We start from the raw sequence: 15,621 nt of genomic DNA, 5'->3' as shown, positions 1-15,621 counted from the left end.
AGATGGCAATGGATGTTCTAGATCCACCGAATCAAGTTCTAGAAAGTAGGCGTGTAGTCCAACAATTGGTACCAGTGTCCCTGGCATCTGGCTTTCCTTATTTCTGCTCCTGTGGCTCCATGGGTGTACAAGCTAGTGGTTTACTCAGAATTCTACCTCATCTTTCTTCTTTTACACTTCAGCCTGCGCATTTACTTCTTCCTCCACTTGGCTCTCATGGTGCAGAGGTTTCCAAGAAGATGGCGCTAAGGCTGAGAAAGCGCCAGAGGCCCCTCACATCTTTTATAGAAAGAACCTTATCTCCAGTTCTGCATCTCAAAGAATTCATTCTTTTTTTTTTTAACGTTTTTATTTATTTTTGGGACAGAGAGACACAGGGCATGAAGGGGGGAGGGGCAGAGAGAGAGGGAGACACAGAATCGGAAACAGGCTCCAGGCTCTGAGCCATCAGCCCAGAGCCTGACGCGGGTCTCGAACTCACGGACCGCGAGATCGTGACCTGGCTGAAGTCGGACGCTTAACCGACTGCGCCACCCAGGCGCCCCTCAAAGAATTCATTCTTACTAGTTCAAGCTAGAAAGGCTCTCTCCTTAATTCAGAAACCTATCACAGCCATCCCAACCCAGACCTGCATTTTAGAGCCCTTGGCACTGCGGGTGCCCTCTGCCTGGCTACTGAGGATCTGGTGGGGTGTAGGTGTGATGCTTCAAGCCCTGGGTCTTGTTCCCATCTCTGGAAACTTGCTGCAGCCAGTGTGAGCATCAGGTAGCTTATGGGCCCATGCTGAGGACAATGAATTTCTCCCTGAGTCCTAGGTATCTTCAAGGGAGAGATCAGAAAGCCAAATGTTGTATGCAAACAGCTCACTGTCGAGAAGGGCTTCTTTTCTTTCCTTGACCAGCAAAGTGCTTTCCTCCAGGGGTTTTAGGACAATTATTACATTACAGGCCTGGGGACATAGCATGGGAAATGTAAAGATCTATAGGGCTTAACTGAAACAAAAACTAACGTCACCTTAGAGCATGCAAGATGCAGACCCAGGGAACCAGGTGACCCACACTTTCTTCACAAGTGTCCCTGGTTCCAAGGCTCAGAGAAAAGGATCATCTCAGTCACACCTGAGCTTTGGTTAAACAGCTTTCAGTAGTCAAGGATTGATTATCCATATACTCCTCCCAATCCCACCTCCCTTCACTTTCACCTGCTGAAGAGAACAGAAAAGGGATATAGAATCACATTTTATGGCTTGCTAATAGCTCTAATAATAGGTTAAGAAGGCTAAAGAGTACAATCACGCACATAGCCATTACTGTGTGCCTAGCACCGTTGGAAGCGCTTTATGTATGTACAGATATTAGCAGATGCAAATCATTAGGAGGCACCGCAAAAGTGCAGAGCAGTTGAGTCACGCCGCAGCTCACACTAGTGAAGCTGGGGGTCTGGCTCCAAGTCCCAGCTCCCCACTGTTGCACTACCAGCAAGAGATGATGGCAAAGAACCAAAGACTTGCAGTTAGAATAAACCCCTCCCACCCCCAGCTCCCTCTTGCAGAGGCAACCACTGTTAGCAGTTTCCAATTGTCCTAGACATTCTGCGCAAATGTCCAGAAAGGAGTTGTGGTGTTACATTCTGTGGCCTCACTCATGTATGAATAGGAAATGTTTTCATCATTTTCCTAATAATTGATATCATCTGTGCTTTCTAATCATTGATTTCATCTGTGTGGGGATGTTTGCAACTGGTGATATCAGGGGTGAGGGACAGGGAGAAAACTAAGTTGTCAATAAAGAGTACTCAGGCCTTTACAAAACAGTCCATCCATCCCAGTGCTTCAGGATGGGACTTTTCGCCATGGTCCAGGTTCAAGTCTCTAGCGGATTCCTTCTCCTCCTGCAGGGTCTTTTCCCCCCTCCCACTCCTCCTGATCTGCTCTTCTTAGAGAAGAGCCTGAGAGACTGGAGCTGACCATTTTCCAGCCTGGGAGCTGTCACTCCTTAAGGACCAGCCTGGCCTTAACCAGCTTAACCTTCACCAGCTGGCTCAGCCCAAAGTTGGTGGGATCTGCCAATAGGGTCTTCTCAAGGTAGGGAGTAGCTGAGGTAGTCCCAGACTGTCCTCCAGTGCTGGCACAAGCAGACCCCTTACACACACACACACACACACACACACACACACACACACACACACACACACACACAGCAGCCTTATAACTTTGGTTCCTGCTAGTTGTATCCGCCTTAGCAGAAAAATTAGGAATTCTTCAACTGTTATAACAAAATCATGCTCAAGTTGGCTTAAACAATACATTTGGTTTATTGGTTCTTAAAACTCTGAAGTCTAGAGCTAGGGCAGGCTTCAGGTGGGTCTTGAGTCAGCAGGACTTCATTTCACCTTGAAATCATCTCCAAGGACTTGATTTCTTTCCATGCCTCAGTCCTGCCTCCCCGCCCCCACCCCCCCGCAGTTGTCTTCACCCTGATGCCTACTTTCCTGAGGGTGGCAAGATCGCACCAGCACCTTCTGGGGCTACAGGCTTCCTCTCAAAGGCGCAGCAAGGGGAGGGCTCGCTCTCTAGAGGAGCAGCTTCCCTCCAAGACCTCACCAACAATTCATGACTCACTCACCCAAATAGGGGCCTGAGTCTACACCTGAACCACCCCCACCCCCGCAATGACCAGGGGGTGAAGGTCCTGCTGACCACTTACAACCTCCTCTCCAGCCCCAGATTTCTGAAGACCTGTCCCAGTTCCAACGTCACTGTGCCACAGGGACCCCCATCAATGCTGGCTGCGTCTCTCCCACTTCTCTCCACGGCCCCCAATTTCACTGTGTGCGAAACCGAAGTTCCAAGCCTTGGAGAACTGAAGCAGGTTCTCTCTAAAACCCGAAGGGTTTCGAAATCGCAGCAACTGCAGAGGAGGGAAGCCGGCACACGGACTGGGCTGGGGGCACGGCGCAGGGTGGCGGCGGGCAAGTCGTGCTCCCTCGGGGAAGGAGTCTCCATTGCCCCCCTCGTCCCCTGCCAGCGCAGCCGGGGCTGGACATCCCCGGCCCCGCGCCGCGGAGGCGCCGCCGCGTCCCGGCATCGAGCCGGGAAGCTGGGGCCCGGGCGGAGTGGGGTGGGGCGGAGGGGCCCAGGGGCTGGAAGCAGCGCCGAGAGGGCGCGGCCGGGCACGGGCCCGGGCTCCGGGCAGCGGGCCGCCCCGAGGGCGGAGGGGAGTGGCCCGCCGCGGCCTTATTTCCTCGAGCGCCGGCGCAGCTCACTTGGAGCCCGTCCGTCGAACGCCGCGCCCGCCCGCGTCCATGCCGCCCCGCCTGCAACCGCCGCCCGCCTCTGGGACCAGGCGCCCGCGCGCCGCGGTTCTGCCGCTCGCGCTGCTGCTGTCGCTCGCCCTGCAAGGGGTGGCGGCGGCACCCGCGGGGGCCGGGGAGCCCGAGGACTCCCTTCGGCGCCGGGACCCGGAGCTCCCGCGCGGACTCCTGGAGCAGGCGGCGCGCGCAGCGCTGCACTTCGTCAACTTCCGCGCGGGCTCGCCCAGCACCCTGCGCGTGCTGGCCGACGTGCTGGAGGGCCGGGCCAGGGTAAGTGCTGGCGCCACGCGGCGGCGCACCGTGGGGGCAGTGACGCTTCTGTGCGCGCCTGCCCGCCCAGCGGCGGATCCGAGAGTGGGTCTGTGAGGAGTACGGCGTTGGGGGAGATCAGCGGCCGCGAAGCGTTCAGGCCGTGGAGCGGTCCGTGGTTGTGCGCAGTTCGCAGAAAGCTGGGTGGCCCTTTCGGCATTTATGAGACCATAGATTTTTTTTACAGGGCAGCTACCATTCCTGGGAAAGAGGTGCATGGGGAAACTGAAGAACAGGCCCCAAAGGCAAGGCTGGATCTTGTCTGGGAGTACCCAGAGGTGGTTGTGAAGGGGGTGGTCGCTGCGCGGCCCACCATGGACCCAGCAGAAGTCCTGGGCGGGATTTCCAAAAACTATGCCAGTTCCCCTGCGGACCGTGGACGGAGTGCCTTTTAATTGCAGGCGACCCTGCAAGGGCTTCAGGATAATGTGGTTGGAATTTACGCGTTGGCCTGGGCAGAAACCTTGGTAATACTGGCGTCTGCTTTAAGGGGAGTGAGTGCACCAGAGCTGTTTTCCCTGTGAATGCAGTGAATGAGAATTTGGCAGCTCGTTATTTGGTTGCTAATTTCCAGGCTCTGGCTGTAGGAACCATGAGATCATGACGTGAGCTGAAACCAAGAGCATGACCCTTAACGACCTAACCGACTGAGCCACCCGGGAGTTCCTATAAATTAGTTCTAAAGAGTGGCAGTAGGATTTTTGTTCTAGATTGCTCTAGACTTGGTGTCAGATACAGAGGTGGAGAGGACATTTTGGAAACTCAGCCTTGGTTCGTCAAAGACTTAATCTTGTACCTGAGGTTGTTAAATTTATTGACCGCTGAAATAAAATTTTTCCTAGAAAAAGGCAACCTACTCTCCTCACCTGTTTTGACAATCCTTACTGGCTCAGGGAGAAAGTTGTTCAGTTTTACTAGTCCAACAGAGAAGTGCAGAAACAGCTTGAGAACTTTCTATCCAAGTAGCCACCTCCCAGAGTCCAAAAAGACTGTCCCTGAAGATTTGCTCCCTGGTTTTCATTGAAAAGGGTTCCTTACAGAAAACCAAGCTCGGTTTTCAAATTCAGGAATTATTTTCTTCCTTCCAAAACCATAAAAGCTAAATAATAACACTTTGCTTTTGTATGCATTTAGTCATCCCCTTGAAAGAAAGATTAAATACTTGGCATCTTTCACAAAATAAACTAAGCTCTCAAAACACAAGTGAGTTAAGTAAAAATTCCTCTTCTCTTCCACAAAGAACTCAGTGTTTTTCATCAGTAATAGTATAACGTTCCTGAATTTTAAGGAGATTCTCCTTTTGACGAAAACAAACAAAAAACCGGTGGGGGAGTAAATCAACACATTAGAGGCAGATATGCATGAGATGGGGGAGGAAGAGTTAACAAGTAGGGGAATCCAGGGCATTGACCCTAAGAAAGGATAACTTCCTATTGTCATTTGGTTTACCTTTACATTTCTTCTGAAAATGGTTATACATGTTTAAAAAAATTTTTTTTTAATCTTTATTTTTGAGAGAGAGAAAGAGTGCAAGTGGGGGAGGAACAGAGAGAGAGGGAGACACAGAATCAACCCAAAGGAGGCTCCAGGCTCTGAGTTGTCAGCACAGAGCCTAATGCAGGGCTCGAACTCACGAACCACCAGTTCATGACCATCTGATGCTTAACCGACTGAGCCACCCAGGAGCCCCACAAGTGTTTTTAAATCAAGGAGCCAGGAAAGTGAGCTCAGTGACTTTCAGGGCCAAGAATTTCCAGAGGCTAAAGTGTTTTCAGTTTTTCCCAGCAATTTGGTGAAATTTTCCCTCCATTCCTCTGCCACCTCGAAACATCACCACTAAGTGAAGACAGACCCCCCCCCCCCTTCAAGGGTGATCAAGGCAGCCAGGGGCAAAGTGTGTCTTAAATTTGTGGCAGTGGCCTGCCAGAATCCTGCGGGGTAGCAGAAGCAGAGCAGGGGGCGGCTCGAGTGTGTGTGCTGTTTCCTACTGGGGAGCTGCCATGGGTTGCCTTTCCAGAATGTGGGTGACCAGTTGGTGTGGTGTTGTAGGGAACCCGTATTCTAGCCCCTGTTTTACCTCCAGTGAGCCACACAACCTAGAGAAGAAAGATCATGTCTTCTCTGGTTATACCCTCATTTGGAGTGGAAATAATCCATGTTCTGCCGACCATGCTAGGCAATTTTTAAGAGTTCTTTCTATAAGATGATACAAGTACCAGTGGTAAAGTATAAAAATGTGAGTTATCATTATACTGTCTGAGGGTTATCCATTTATCTATGAGTTATTTGTTGAGCACTTACTATGCGCCAGACACTGGGCTACACATTATGGCCCCAATTCAGATTGGGCTGGGGTCATTGGGGAAACCCTTTTTGAGATTCACTCAGTTTTGAAGCAGTGTCTCAGCTACCTGAATGAGGAGCACAGACACCAACCACCTGCATGGAACTTTCAGCATAGTGGCTTAAGGAATTTATGCTTTAATTACAAGAACAGTCATAGTATGGACAAGAAGTAAAAAATAGTAGATCCCCAAAACGGGTCTGCATTCTTGATTCAATCAGTGCATTTCCAGAGTGAGTGCTCACTTGCTACACAATGTCCCTTATCCATGACTGAGCCCAGGGTGAGCAGGTGGCTGGGTATGTGTGAGAAGTGTAGCCAGTAGGGAGCCCTCTCCACCCATGAGGTCCCGGCACCCCTTTATAAGATGAGAAGCAGGGACCAAGTCAGGAGTTTTCAAAATAATGGCCCCCATAGTGGGTTAAGAAATCAGTGTAGTAGATTGTAGATGTTTTGACAAAATTGTTTAGAATACAGACTACTGGAGTGTGTTGTGAAAGTAAGAGTAAATAGTATCTAAAATGTGTTTCAAATATACACGTATGAACTAGGTCATTATGGAGAATGAAATTCTTGATTTTGGTTTCAGCTAAGAAGATTGTGAAAGCCAGTAAACCATATGATTTTTAAGATCTCTTCTAGCCTGGAAATTTCCTGGATTCTAAGTGATTTCTTAGTTCTGCAAAAATCCCTCATTTTAGAAACACTGTTGCCCTCTCGTGGTGAAATGCAGTGATAGCTGTGGTAGGAAATGTAGCCAAGTTTTGAAAAGAAATCAATGCTAGCTGCTGAAAGAGGCATTCTGGTTTGTTTACGAATTGTAGGGAGAGATCACACACCACAGCTTGTGTTCCTTCACTGCCCTACCTGGTGGCATCTCTTTTCTGGCTTTACACTACCCTCCACCACCAAGGGAACTTCTGTTTTTCTGATACCATGTAGCACAGCCTCATTACCCACAGTGCAGAGTGGTGGGAGAGTTTGGGGTTGATAACCAGGATATCCTGGATCAGCCCCACTCCTGACTCCTCCCTCCCCTTAAGAGGCTGCCCCTTACACTGAGACAAGTCTCAGCAAGTACTGAGACCACTTCCCCTAGCAGTTGATGAGAGGCCAGCCAGCCCTTCCCTGACATTTAAAGATCTTTGTGTGCACATACTTCATGAGAAAGGCACCCATTCAGGAATCAGCCATTGTTTGAGGATTGGTCACTTAGGGTGAATGCCCTCTTACATTTCTTGGTTCATTTGTTTGGGGGAGGGAGGTTAGGCCCATACCCCAAATGTTTCTATTTAAATTAAAATCAGTAAATATAAATGAATCACCTATTTTTTGGTACAGGGCAAGGGCCTTTTAACTGTCACCCCTTGCAGTTTCTGTAGCAAGAAAACTCAGCCGTTATGGATCACCCATGTCTTTCATTTTGGTTTACTTACAGTGCAGGGGAGCACTTGCAAAGGATACAGCGCATAACCCTCTACTTTTACCCTTTTTTCTTCTTTCTTGCTCAGTCTTGACTCACCCACACCCAATTCAACAGCAAGAGTTTTAGAGACTTCATCAATTCCTTCTACAAATTTACCTTGGATTTTGTGGACATGACACTTCTATTTCACACCCACGCTTCACCAGTTTACCTGACAGTTAATTTGCAATTAGATAATAGGCACACCTGGCAGGAGCAAGTTTGGGAGCAAAACAATGGACTTTTGGTAAGTCTCGGGCCACCAGTGGGACAGACAGACTGGGCTACTGTGTGGGTACCCACCCACAGAGCCTGTCGGCTGAGCCAGCGGCATTTAGGAGAGCACTTGCTCTACTAAGAAAAGCCTTTCTTTATCACTTTCCAATCTATACTTTCACTTAAGGAAGTCTCCTAACTGCTTTTACAGCCATCACGAAAGAACCAGGGTGGGATTTGCAAGATGAGCATAGTGTTCCTCACTGCCCTCACCCTGCTCTGGGAAATGAAACATAATGATCCTGAGACCACAAAACAGAGATACACTCTCTCCTTCTTTCCCAGGCATCCCTTGTGCTGAAAAGGCACAGGTGCACCCAAGGTCTCCACCCAACCTCTCACTACAGCACCCATCTGGTCTGCAGGCTCTGACTGCAGAGTCTGGGTTTAGCATGGGATGGGAAAGGCCATCTGGCCCAGATGATAAACTTAGGCCTTGGCCTCTTTGGCACTTAGCCCCACTCACCCAAGCCAACTGCACCCAGATGAGCTAGTAAGTAGGAATGCTTTTGACCAGCTTGTAATGAATTGTTTTTGAACCATAAACATTTTTTACTATCCCACAACACTTTCCACTTGTCTTGCCACATGTGGTGTCATAGCCAGGGATGTGTGTGATCACAGATTATGAGCAGCGGCCCCATTTAAAGATCACTGGCGGTGGGTCATGAACCTAACCACCAGGAGTCTGGCTTGGTTGCACATCCTTCCTTGAACAGCCTAGGCTGTTCTGCTGGAGATAGAATATAAATTCTCAATACTAAAATGACTGATTAATGAGGCACAGAATGTTAAATACACACACACACACACACACACACACACACACACACACACACAGTGTCCCAAATCCAACCTGACCTTTGATCTCAGTGTATGGACAATGAGTCACCCTAGAGATTTATCCTCTCACATGCACCCTTGGCATTTAGTTGCCTTTGCAGTGGTGCCTCAATTGAAGGAGTTTTTACAGAGCTGGTCCCACAGGAGTGGTTGAGAACAGTAGCCATAGCAAGTCTGCACTCTAAGTGACTTCTTTTGGTTATTCAGGATGTTTCTAACCAGTAAAGTCAAGTTATCAAGGGGTCTTGTAACTGTTTGCAAGGGGTATGTAAAACCATGATGGTCACAAAAGGACCTGCCCATGAAGAACACATAAAGAATCACTAATAGTAGTGGGTGGCTCAGTCAGTTAAGCGTCAGACTTTGGCCCAGGTCTTGATCTCCCAGTTCATGGGTTTGAGCCCCGAGTCAGGCTCTGTGCTCACAGCTCAGAGCCTGGAGCCTGCTTCGGATTCTGTGTCTCCCTCTCTTTCTGCCCCTTCCCTGCTCACTCGCTCGCTCTCTCTCTCAAAAATAAACATTAAAAAAAATCTTAAAAAGAATCCCCAACATCTATAACTAGTTTCATTGCTGTAACAAATACCCACAAACTTTGTAGGTTAAAAAACTCCACACGTTTATTCTCTTACAATTCTGGGGGTCAGAAGTCCAAGTGAGTCTCCCTGGGCTAGATCAAGGTGTTGGAAGGGCTGCGTTCCTTCTGGAGACTCTAGGGGAGAATCTGTGTCCTTGCCTAGTCCAGTTTCTTGGCTCATGCTTCTATCTTCCAAGCCAGCAGCAAAGCATCTCCTGAATACAACACTACCATCTGCTTCTTTTCATTTTCTTAATGTTTATTTTTGATAGAGAGAGAGACAGAACGTGAGCAGAGGACGGTCAGAGAGAGAGGAAGACACAGGTGCCTCATTCTTGTCTGCTTCTAATAACTCTTGCAAATATTCCACCTGGATAATCCAGGATGTCTGCCTGTCTTAAGATCCTTAACTGGAGGATCCTCAAGCCTCCGGTTGGTGAAGTCCCCTTTGCTATGTTAAGTAATATATTTACAGGTTCCAGGAATTAGGAGGTGGGCATCTTTGGGGGCCATTATTCTGCCTACATCACCCAGTTTCTGGGGTAGCTGTGGGCTCATGCAAGTACTTACCACACTGCTGGACATGGGACTGTCCCCAAGAAATGGCAGCTCTTGCTCACACCTCTTGTCTGGCTGATCCCTGCAGCCTTAGTGATCTCCTCACCTCCAAACATGTCTGCCCTTTACACACAGTCTTGGTACTTGACCGTAGGCAGCTTTGTTTTCGCTCCTCAACAGGAGTGTGTCTGTTTCTATACTATGGAAGACAACCTCTCTGTTTCCTCCATTCTTCTGACAGAGGGTCCTGTAAGAGACAAATTATTATGTATTTTTTCAATGAAATTAAAGGTAACTGGAAGGGTGATGGGATCATTGGCCCTCTGGAATACAAGCTAGGCCAGGCCCTGACCTACTCCAGCCCTTCTAGAGGAATGAGGGGGACCCAACACTTAGTATCCCTCTTACAACCACCTTTTCTAATTAGCCACACCCTGAGCTAGAGGGGAAACCAAGGGTAACACTGTCTCTGGCCATTTCCACTTTAACTTCTTTAGAAGGGTCAAGAACTTGTAACCAGAGTTGGCTAAACAGCATTCTGTGTCTTTCTATCCACTGCTACTTAACCTAATAAAGCAAAGTGTCCACGTGCAAAGGTCTCCTTGGACCCCATGGGATGGGGCGTGATCTGAAGGTCACTGACTTTTGCTCCATATACTATTTGCTTTATCTGGCATTGCCTAAGAGACAGAAAATGCAATAATTCCAGAGTATAATGTAATACACTGAAGCTCTTTCTGTCCAGAACATAAGAACAGCACAGCAATTTTTATCCACAACTGATTTGTTTGCTTGTCTCCAACTAAGCCTGACTCATAAAACTAACCTTACAAAATGAAGAAGTTTGCTTTTACTGAAATGGCATGGCATTTATATTTTCTTACCAAATGTGAAGGATGGAGGGGACATTTAGAAGTGGAGTCTGTCAGGCCAGCAAGGCCCAGTGTGTGTGGGAAGGGATATTAGAATCACCTGGGAACTGGTTGACAGCTAGAGGCGTCCCCACCACCCACTCTGTTGACCTGAAAGCATGACGCTTAAAGTTGTCACCACTGCCTCTAAACCAACATGAAGGGACTGTGGTTAGAAACCAACTGCAAAGAGAGGAAAAACAAGGACAGCGTTTCTCCAAAGCACAGGGTTTTGTTTTCTAAGGATTAGCTTTTGGCAGAATCAGGTCTTTAAAAACCCCCAAAGTCCTAGCATTTTCATGGCCTCCCCATGGCAGGTGACAGCAAAGCTTCTTGGGGATGCCATCCCTGCTCTTAACTTGGTTCCAAGATTTGAGTGAGTTTAAAGGCAGTCTTAGGTTTCTAAAATGGAATAAATAAATATTCTGTATCCCTCATTAAGTTCCTCAGGTTTATTTCTAATATCCACATCAATATTTCAGTGACTTGACTTTAAACAAACAAACATGGGGTAGTATCTAATATAAAGATAGTCCAGATACGCGCTGGAAGAAAAATCTTTGATTCATTGACGTGAAAACAAACCTTTGTGTTTTATATTAAGCAGCTTTTTTACTGAAAATAAGCCATGACTTCGTAGAGTATTAGAATGGATAGTTTTAACTTCTTGATGCGTATGTAAATGTCTTTACATGTCAAAGTAGCTCTCCATGTAATAGGAGGCAGGGAATGAACTTTCTTCAATGTTTTGTTAATTGGAACTATTTCTGTCCAGAGTGCCTTCTTAGAATGCTCCTGCTTACAATAGAGCACATCCTGTGTTGTCATAGAGCTTACCGATTCCACTCCCTGAAACGGGCTAGACCCACCATCTTCACTTTTTTTTTTTCCCTAGAGTATTTTTTAAAATTTATTTATTTAAATCCAAGTTAGTTAACATATAGTATACTGATGGTTTCAGGAGTAGAATTTAGTGATTTATTACTTACATATAACACCCATTACTCATCCCAACAAGTGTCCTCCTTAATGCCCATCACCCATTTAACCCGTCCCCACTCCCCACCTTCCAGCAACCCTGTTTGTTCTCTATATTTAAGAGTCTCTTATAGTTTTCCTCCTCCTCTGTTTTTATCTTATTTTTCCTTCCCTTCCCCTATGTTCATCTCTTGTGTTTGTTAAGTTTCATATGTGTGAAATCATATATTTGTCTTCCTCTGACTGCTTTTGCTTACCATAATGCCCTATATAGTTCCATCCACATTGTTGCAAATGGCAAGATTTCATTCTTTTTGATGGCTGAGTAATATTCCAAGTAATATTCCATTCTGTGTGTGTATATATATATATGTATATATATATATGTATATGTATACACATACCACATCTTGTTTATTCATTCGTCAGTTGATGGACATTTGGGCTCTTTCCACAACTTTGCTATTGTTGATAGTGCTGCTATAAACATGGGGGGGGGGTGCATGTATCCCTTCAAATCAGCATTTTTGTAGCCTTATCCTTTGGATAAGGCCCCATGACCTAATTGCCAGAAGCACTACATCAACCAAACCTTGAGTTCACATTCCTCCGTTGCTTTTGGTCCTCATGATAGCCTCTGGCCCTCAGAATTGTCCTGTGCTCAGTTCCCCATTCGGCTGTATTCTAGTGACTGTCACATGGAGAGGTACTTGTCACTTCTACCCCTCCCTCAGAGCCCCAGTGATTTCACTCTGCGCCTAGAGAGAAGGCCTGAAATGGTCATCCCCAGAGCAGCAGCAGCAGAATCCCCTGGAACTCATTAATGTGCAGATTCTCAGGGCCCATCCCACGTTTGCTGAATCAGAATTCTGGAGGTGAGGCCCAGCATGCTGTGCTTTAGCAGGCCTTCTAAGAGTCTCTGTTGCAGCTTGTTTTAGAGCCATCACTCCAGAACAAAGTCTCCATAAGAGGCCTTCTCTAAGCTGGCCCTAATCTACCCTCTTAACCTTGACTCCAAGTATATCCCTCAGTGAACTTGCCAATTTCCCAACCTGGCTGCTCACCTCTATGCCAGGGCTCACACTCCCTTCCTTGTACTGGGTGCCTGCTCCCTTTCTCTCCGTCTCTCTCCTCCCTGGAGAATTCCCCACCTGCACTGGCTCGTGTGCCCCTTTATACCTTACCTGCCACAGTGTATCCAGGGCTGCTTGCAAAATCTCAGATCATCTTCACTTCCATGCTGTTGTGGGTTGTGGTGTCCTCAAAAATATATATATATTGAAGTCCTAAGCCGCCTACCTGTGATCATGACCCTCCCTGAAAATAGAGGCTCTGCAGATGCAGTCGGGTTAAGATGAGGCCATGCCGGATTAGCATGGGCTCTACATCTGATGATTGATGTCCATAGAGGATGACCACATGAAGACACAGAGGAAAATGCCATTTAAAGACAGAGCAGAGACTGAAATGTTGCAGCTGCAGCCAAGGGATGTTGGGGATTGACGGCTACCACCAGAAGCCAGCTGGGGAGAGGCATGGAGGGATTCCACCCAGTGTCTCCAAGGGAGCATGGCCCTGACAACAGCTTGATTTGGGACTTCTAGCCTTCAGAACTGTGAGAAGATCAGTTTCTGTTAAGACACCCAATTTGTGGTTCTTTGTTACAGCAGCCCTGGAAAACTGATACACATGCCGGGTCTGGCTGTCTCCCTTCCAGGCTTGGTGGTCTTGTCTGTGGGAACCAGTCAGTCTCCCTCCTCCTGCCCCCTCCCCTCCCCCCACCCCATGCACACATTACGGAGCTTTCTTTCCACCCTCTCTTGGAGGATGCTGGTTCTGTTTGTACAACCTCCAAGCCATATAAGGGAAAAGCAGCAATCAGGAGCCAGACTTTATTATTTACTAGCTCTGTGACTTTGGGTGGTTGACTCCATTTCTTCATCTTTAAAACGGGCAACGGTAGTATCTACCCCAAAGGGCTCTTGTGATGTGATCATACAAGGCACTGTGTAGAACCACAAGAAGCATGTAGTGAGAGCTTATTGTATATATTATAGCTTTATCATTGTCCTTTCCTGGTGGCTTAGCAGGGTGCTTCACATGCGAGTACTTGATACTGATTGGGTAAGGATTCAAGGAGCATTTCTCTTACCCTGCCCCCAAAAGCCTAGTGTGCTGAGTTCAGTCATCCTTTGTATACTTTCCTTTGTACACTTTCTCAAACAGGACTTTAAAAGCAGCCTGTTTCCCTCCCTACTGAAAGGGAAGCCCAAAATCAAAGTGCTAATCATTCCCCTAAAGAGCCCTTGTAGGCTCAGCATGTGGAAAGTACACATGGGAGGTGGCTGCCTTTCCTCGTGGCCAGAGGGGACAAAACCAAGAAACCTAGGAAACACACACACACACACACACACACACACACACACACACACCAGATTAGATATAATCCATGTCATTAGTCATCCCTGATTATAAAGCATTTTGTTCCAGGCTATAGCCCATAAATCCTCCTTTATACATAATTAAAAAGAAATCTGTAGCAAAGAGCTGCTAATTCATTCAGGTTATACAGTCACATGGTCATTTGCTTTGTTTGCTGACTTTTCATGAAAGAAAGAATATTCCAGAAAATATTAGAACAATGTGTTGTACCTCTTGCTGTGCTTTAAGAAACAGATATAAAACTTCCTAATGTGTCTCCTATTTGGACACGTGGGCAATGTGGGGACGTAAGGGTATGAATACTGTGACCTGCTATTCCAGGAACACTTCTTCCCTCAGAAAAGCCAGAACTGTTGTCCCGGTTTTAGGTTGGGCTCTTTCAAAAAAATGTCTATTTAGCTTTTTCTTTTTTTTTTTTAATAGCTGTGAATGAATGGATTAGCTTTGCACCATGTGGCTGTAGCAACCCTCGTGCCAGCTGCAGAGGGAGGACCACCCAACCTGAAGAGGTTGGCTCCATGCCGGGAACAGAACTTCTAAATTCGAAACCACGTATAGTGAGTTTACCACACTCCTCAAATCTAATCCCACTAACTGTGAAAAACAAAGACCTAAGTTTCAGATATGGGGTGAGGATATCCATACTGTGTTACTTTGGACTTAACATTTTTATTTATTTTTTAATGTTTTTATTTATTTTTGAGAGAATGAGAGAGACAGAACATGAGTGGGGGAGGTGCAGAGAGAGAGAGGGAGACACAGAACCCAAAGCAGGCTCCAGGCTCTGAGCTGTCAGCACAGAGACCGACACGGGTCTTGAACTCAGGAACCGCAAGATCATGACCTGAGCCAAAGTTGGAGGCTCAACCGACTGAGCCACCCAGGTGCCCCTCGACTTAACATTTTTTATTTTTTTTTTTTTTAATGTTTGTTTATTTTTGAGACAGAGGGAGACAGAGCGTGAGTGGGGGAGGGACAGAGAGAGAGGGAGACACAGAATCGGAAGCAGGCTCCAGGCTCTGAGCTGTCAGCACAGAGTCTGACGTGGGGCTCAAACCCACGAACCGTGAGATCATGACCTGAGCCAAAGTCGGATGCTCAACTGACGGAGCTACCCAGGCACCCCTGGACTTAACATTTTTAAATGACTTTCAGTCTTTTTAAAAGCCATTTCAGGGCGCCTGGGTGGCGCAGTCGGTTAAGCGTCCGACTTCAGCCAGGTCACGATCTCGCGGTCCGGGAGTTCGAGCCCCGCGTCAGGCTCTGGGCTGATGGCTCAGAGCCTGGAGCCTGTTTCCGATTCTGTGTCTCCCTCTCTCTCTGCCCCTCGCCCGTTCATGCTCTGTCTCTCTCTGTCCCAAAAATAAATAAACGTTGAAAAAAATAAATAAAAGCCATTTCATGTGCTCTTGGTCCCAGGTACAAAGCTGAGGGAGGATCATGCCTCAGATCAGGGTCTGTTTTTGTCTTTGGTCTGTGGAGGCTCCCCTCTGGAATTTATTCTTCTATCTCCATTCCCATTCACCCCACCCTCCCACAGGCATCCACTCAAAAAAGTCTGGTTGTATATTCATCTGTTTGTAAGTATTCTTATAAAAGATACTGTTGG

The 15,621-nt window shown here is 47.3% G+C and overlaps 1 protein-coding gene across 1 annotated transcript in view; it reads left to right on the top strand.

The window, feature by feature from the left end:
- The first annotated feature begins 2,631 nt into the window (after positions 1-2,631).
- The window catches only part of RARRES1 (retinoic acid receptor responder 1), a 57,845-nt gene continuing 44,855 nt past the window's right edge, over positions 2,632-15,621 (top strand). The window contains exons 1-2 of the mRNA XM_047876557.1: positions 2,632-3,582; positions 14,436-14,569. Coding sequence (XP_047732513.1) covers positions 2,781-3,582; positions 14,436-14,569 — 936 coding nt within the window. The 5' untranslated portion in view covers positions 2,632-2,780. The remainder of the gene's footprint in view (positions 3,583-14,435; positions 14,570-15,621) is intronic.

The sequence above is a fragment of the Prionailurus viverrinus genome, chromosome C2 (genome assembly GCF_022837055.1).
Source record: "Prionailurus viverrinus isolate Anna chromosome C2, UM_Priviv_1.0, whole genome shotgun sequence".
NCBI lineage: Eukaryota > Metazoa > Chordata > Mammalia > Carnivora > Felidae > Prionailurus > Prionailurus viverrinus.
Note: the sequence above shows the minus strand (reverse complement) of the source record. Positions and strands in the feature narration are given on the sequence as shown.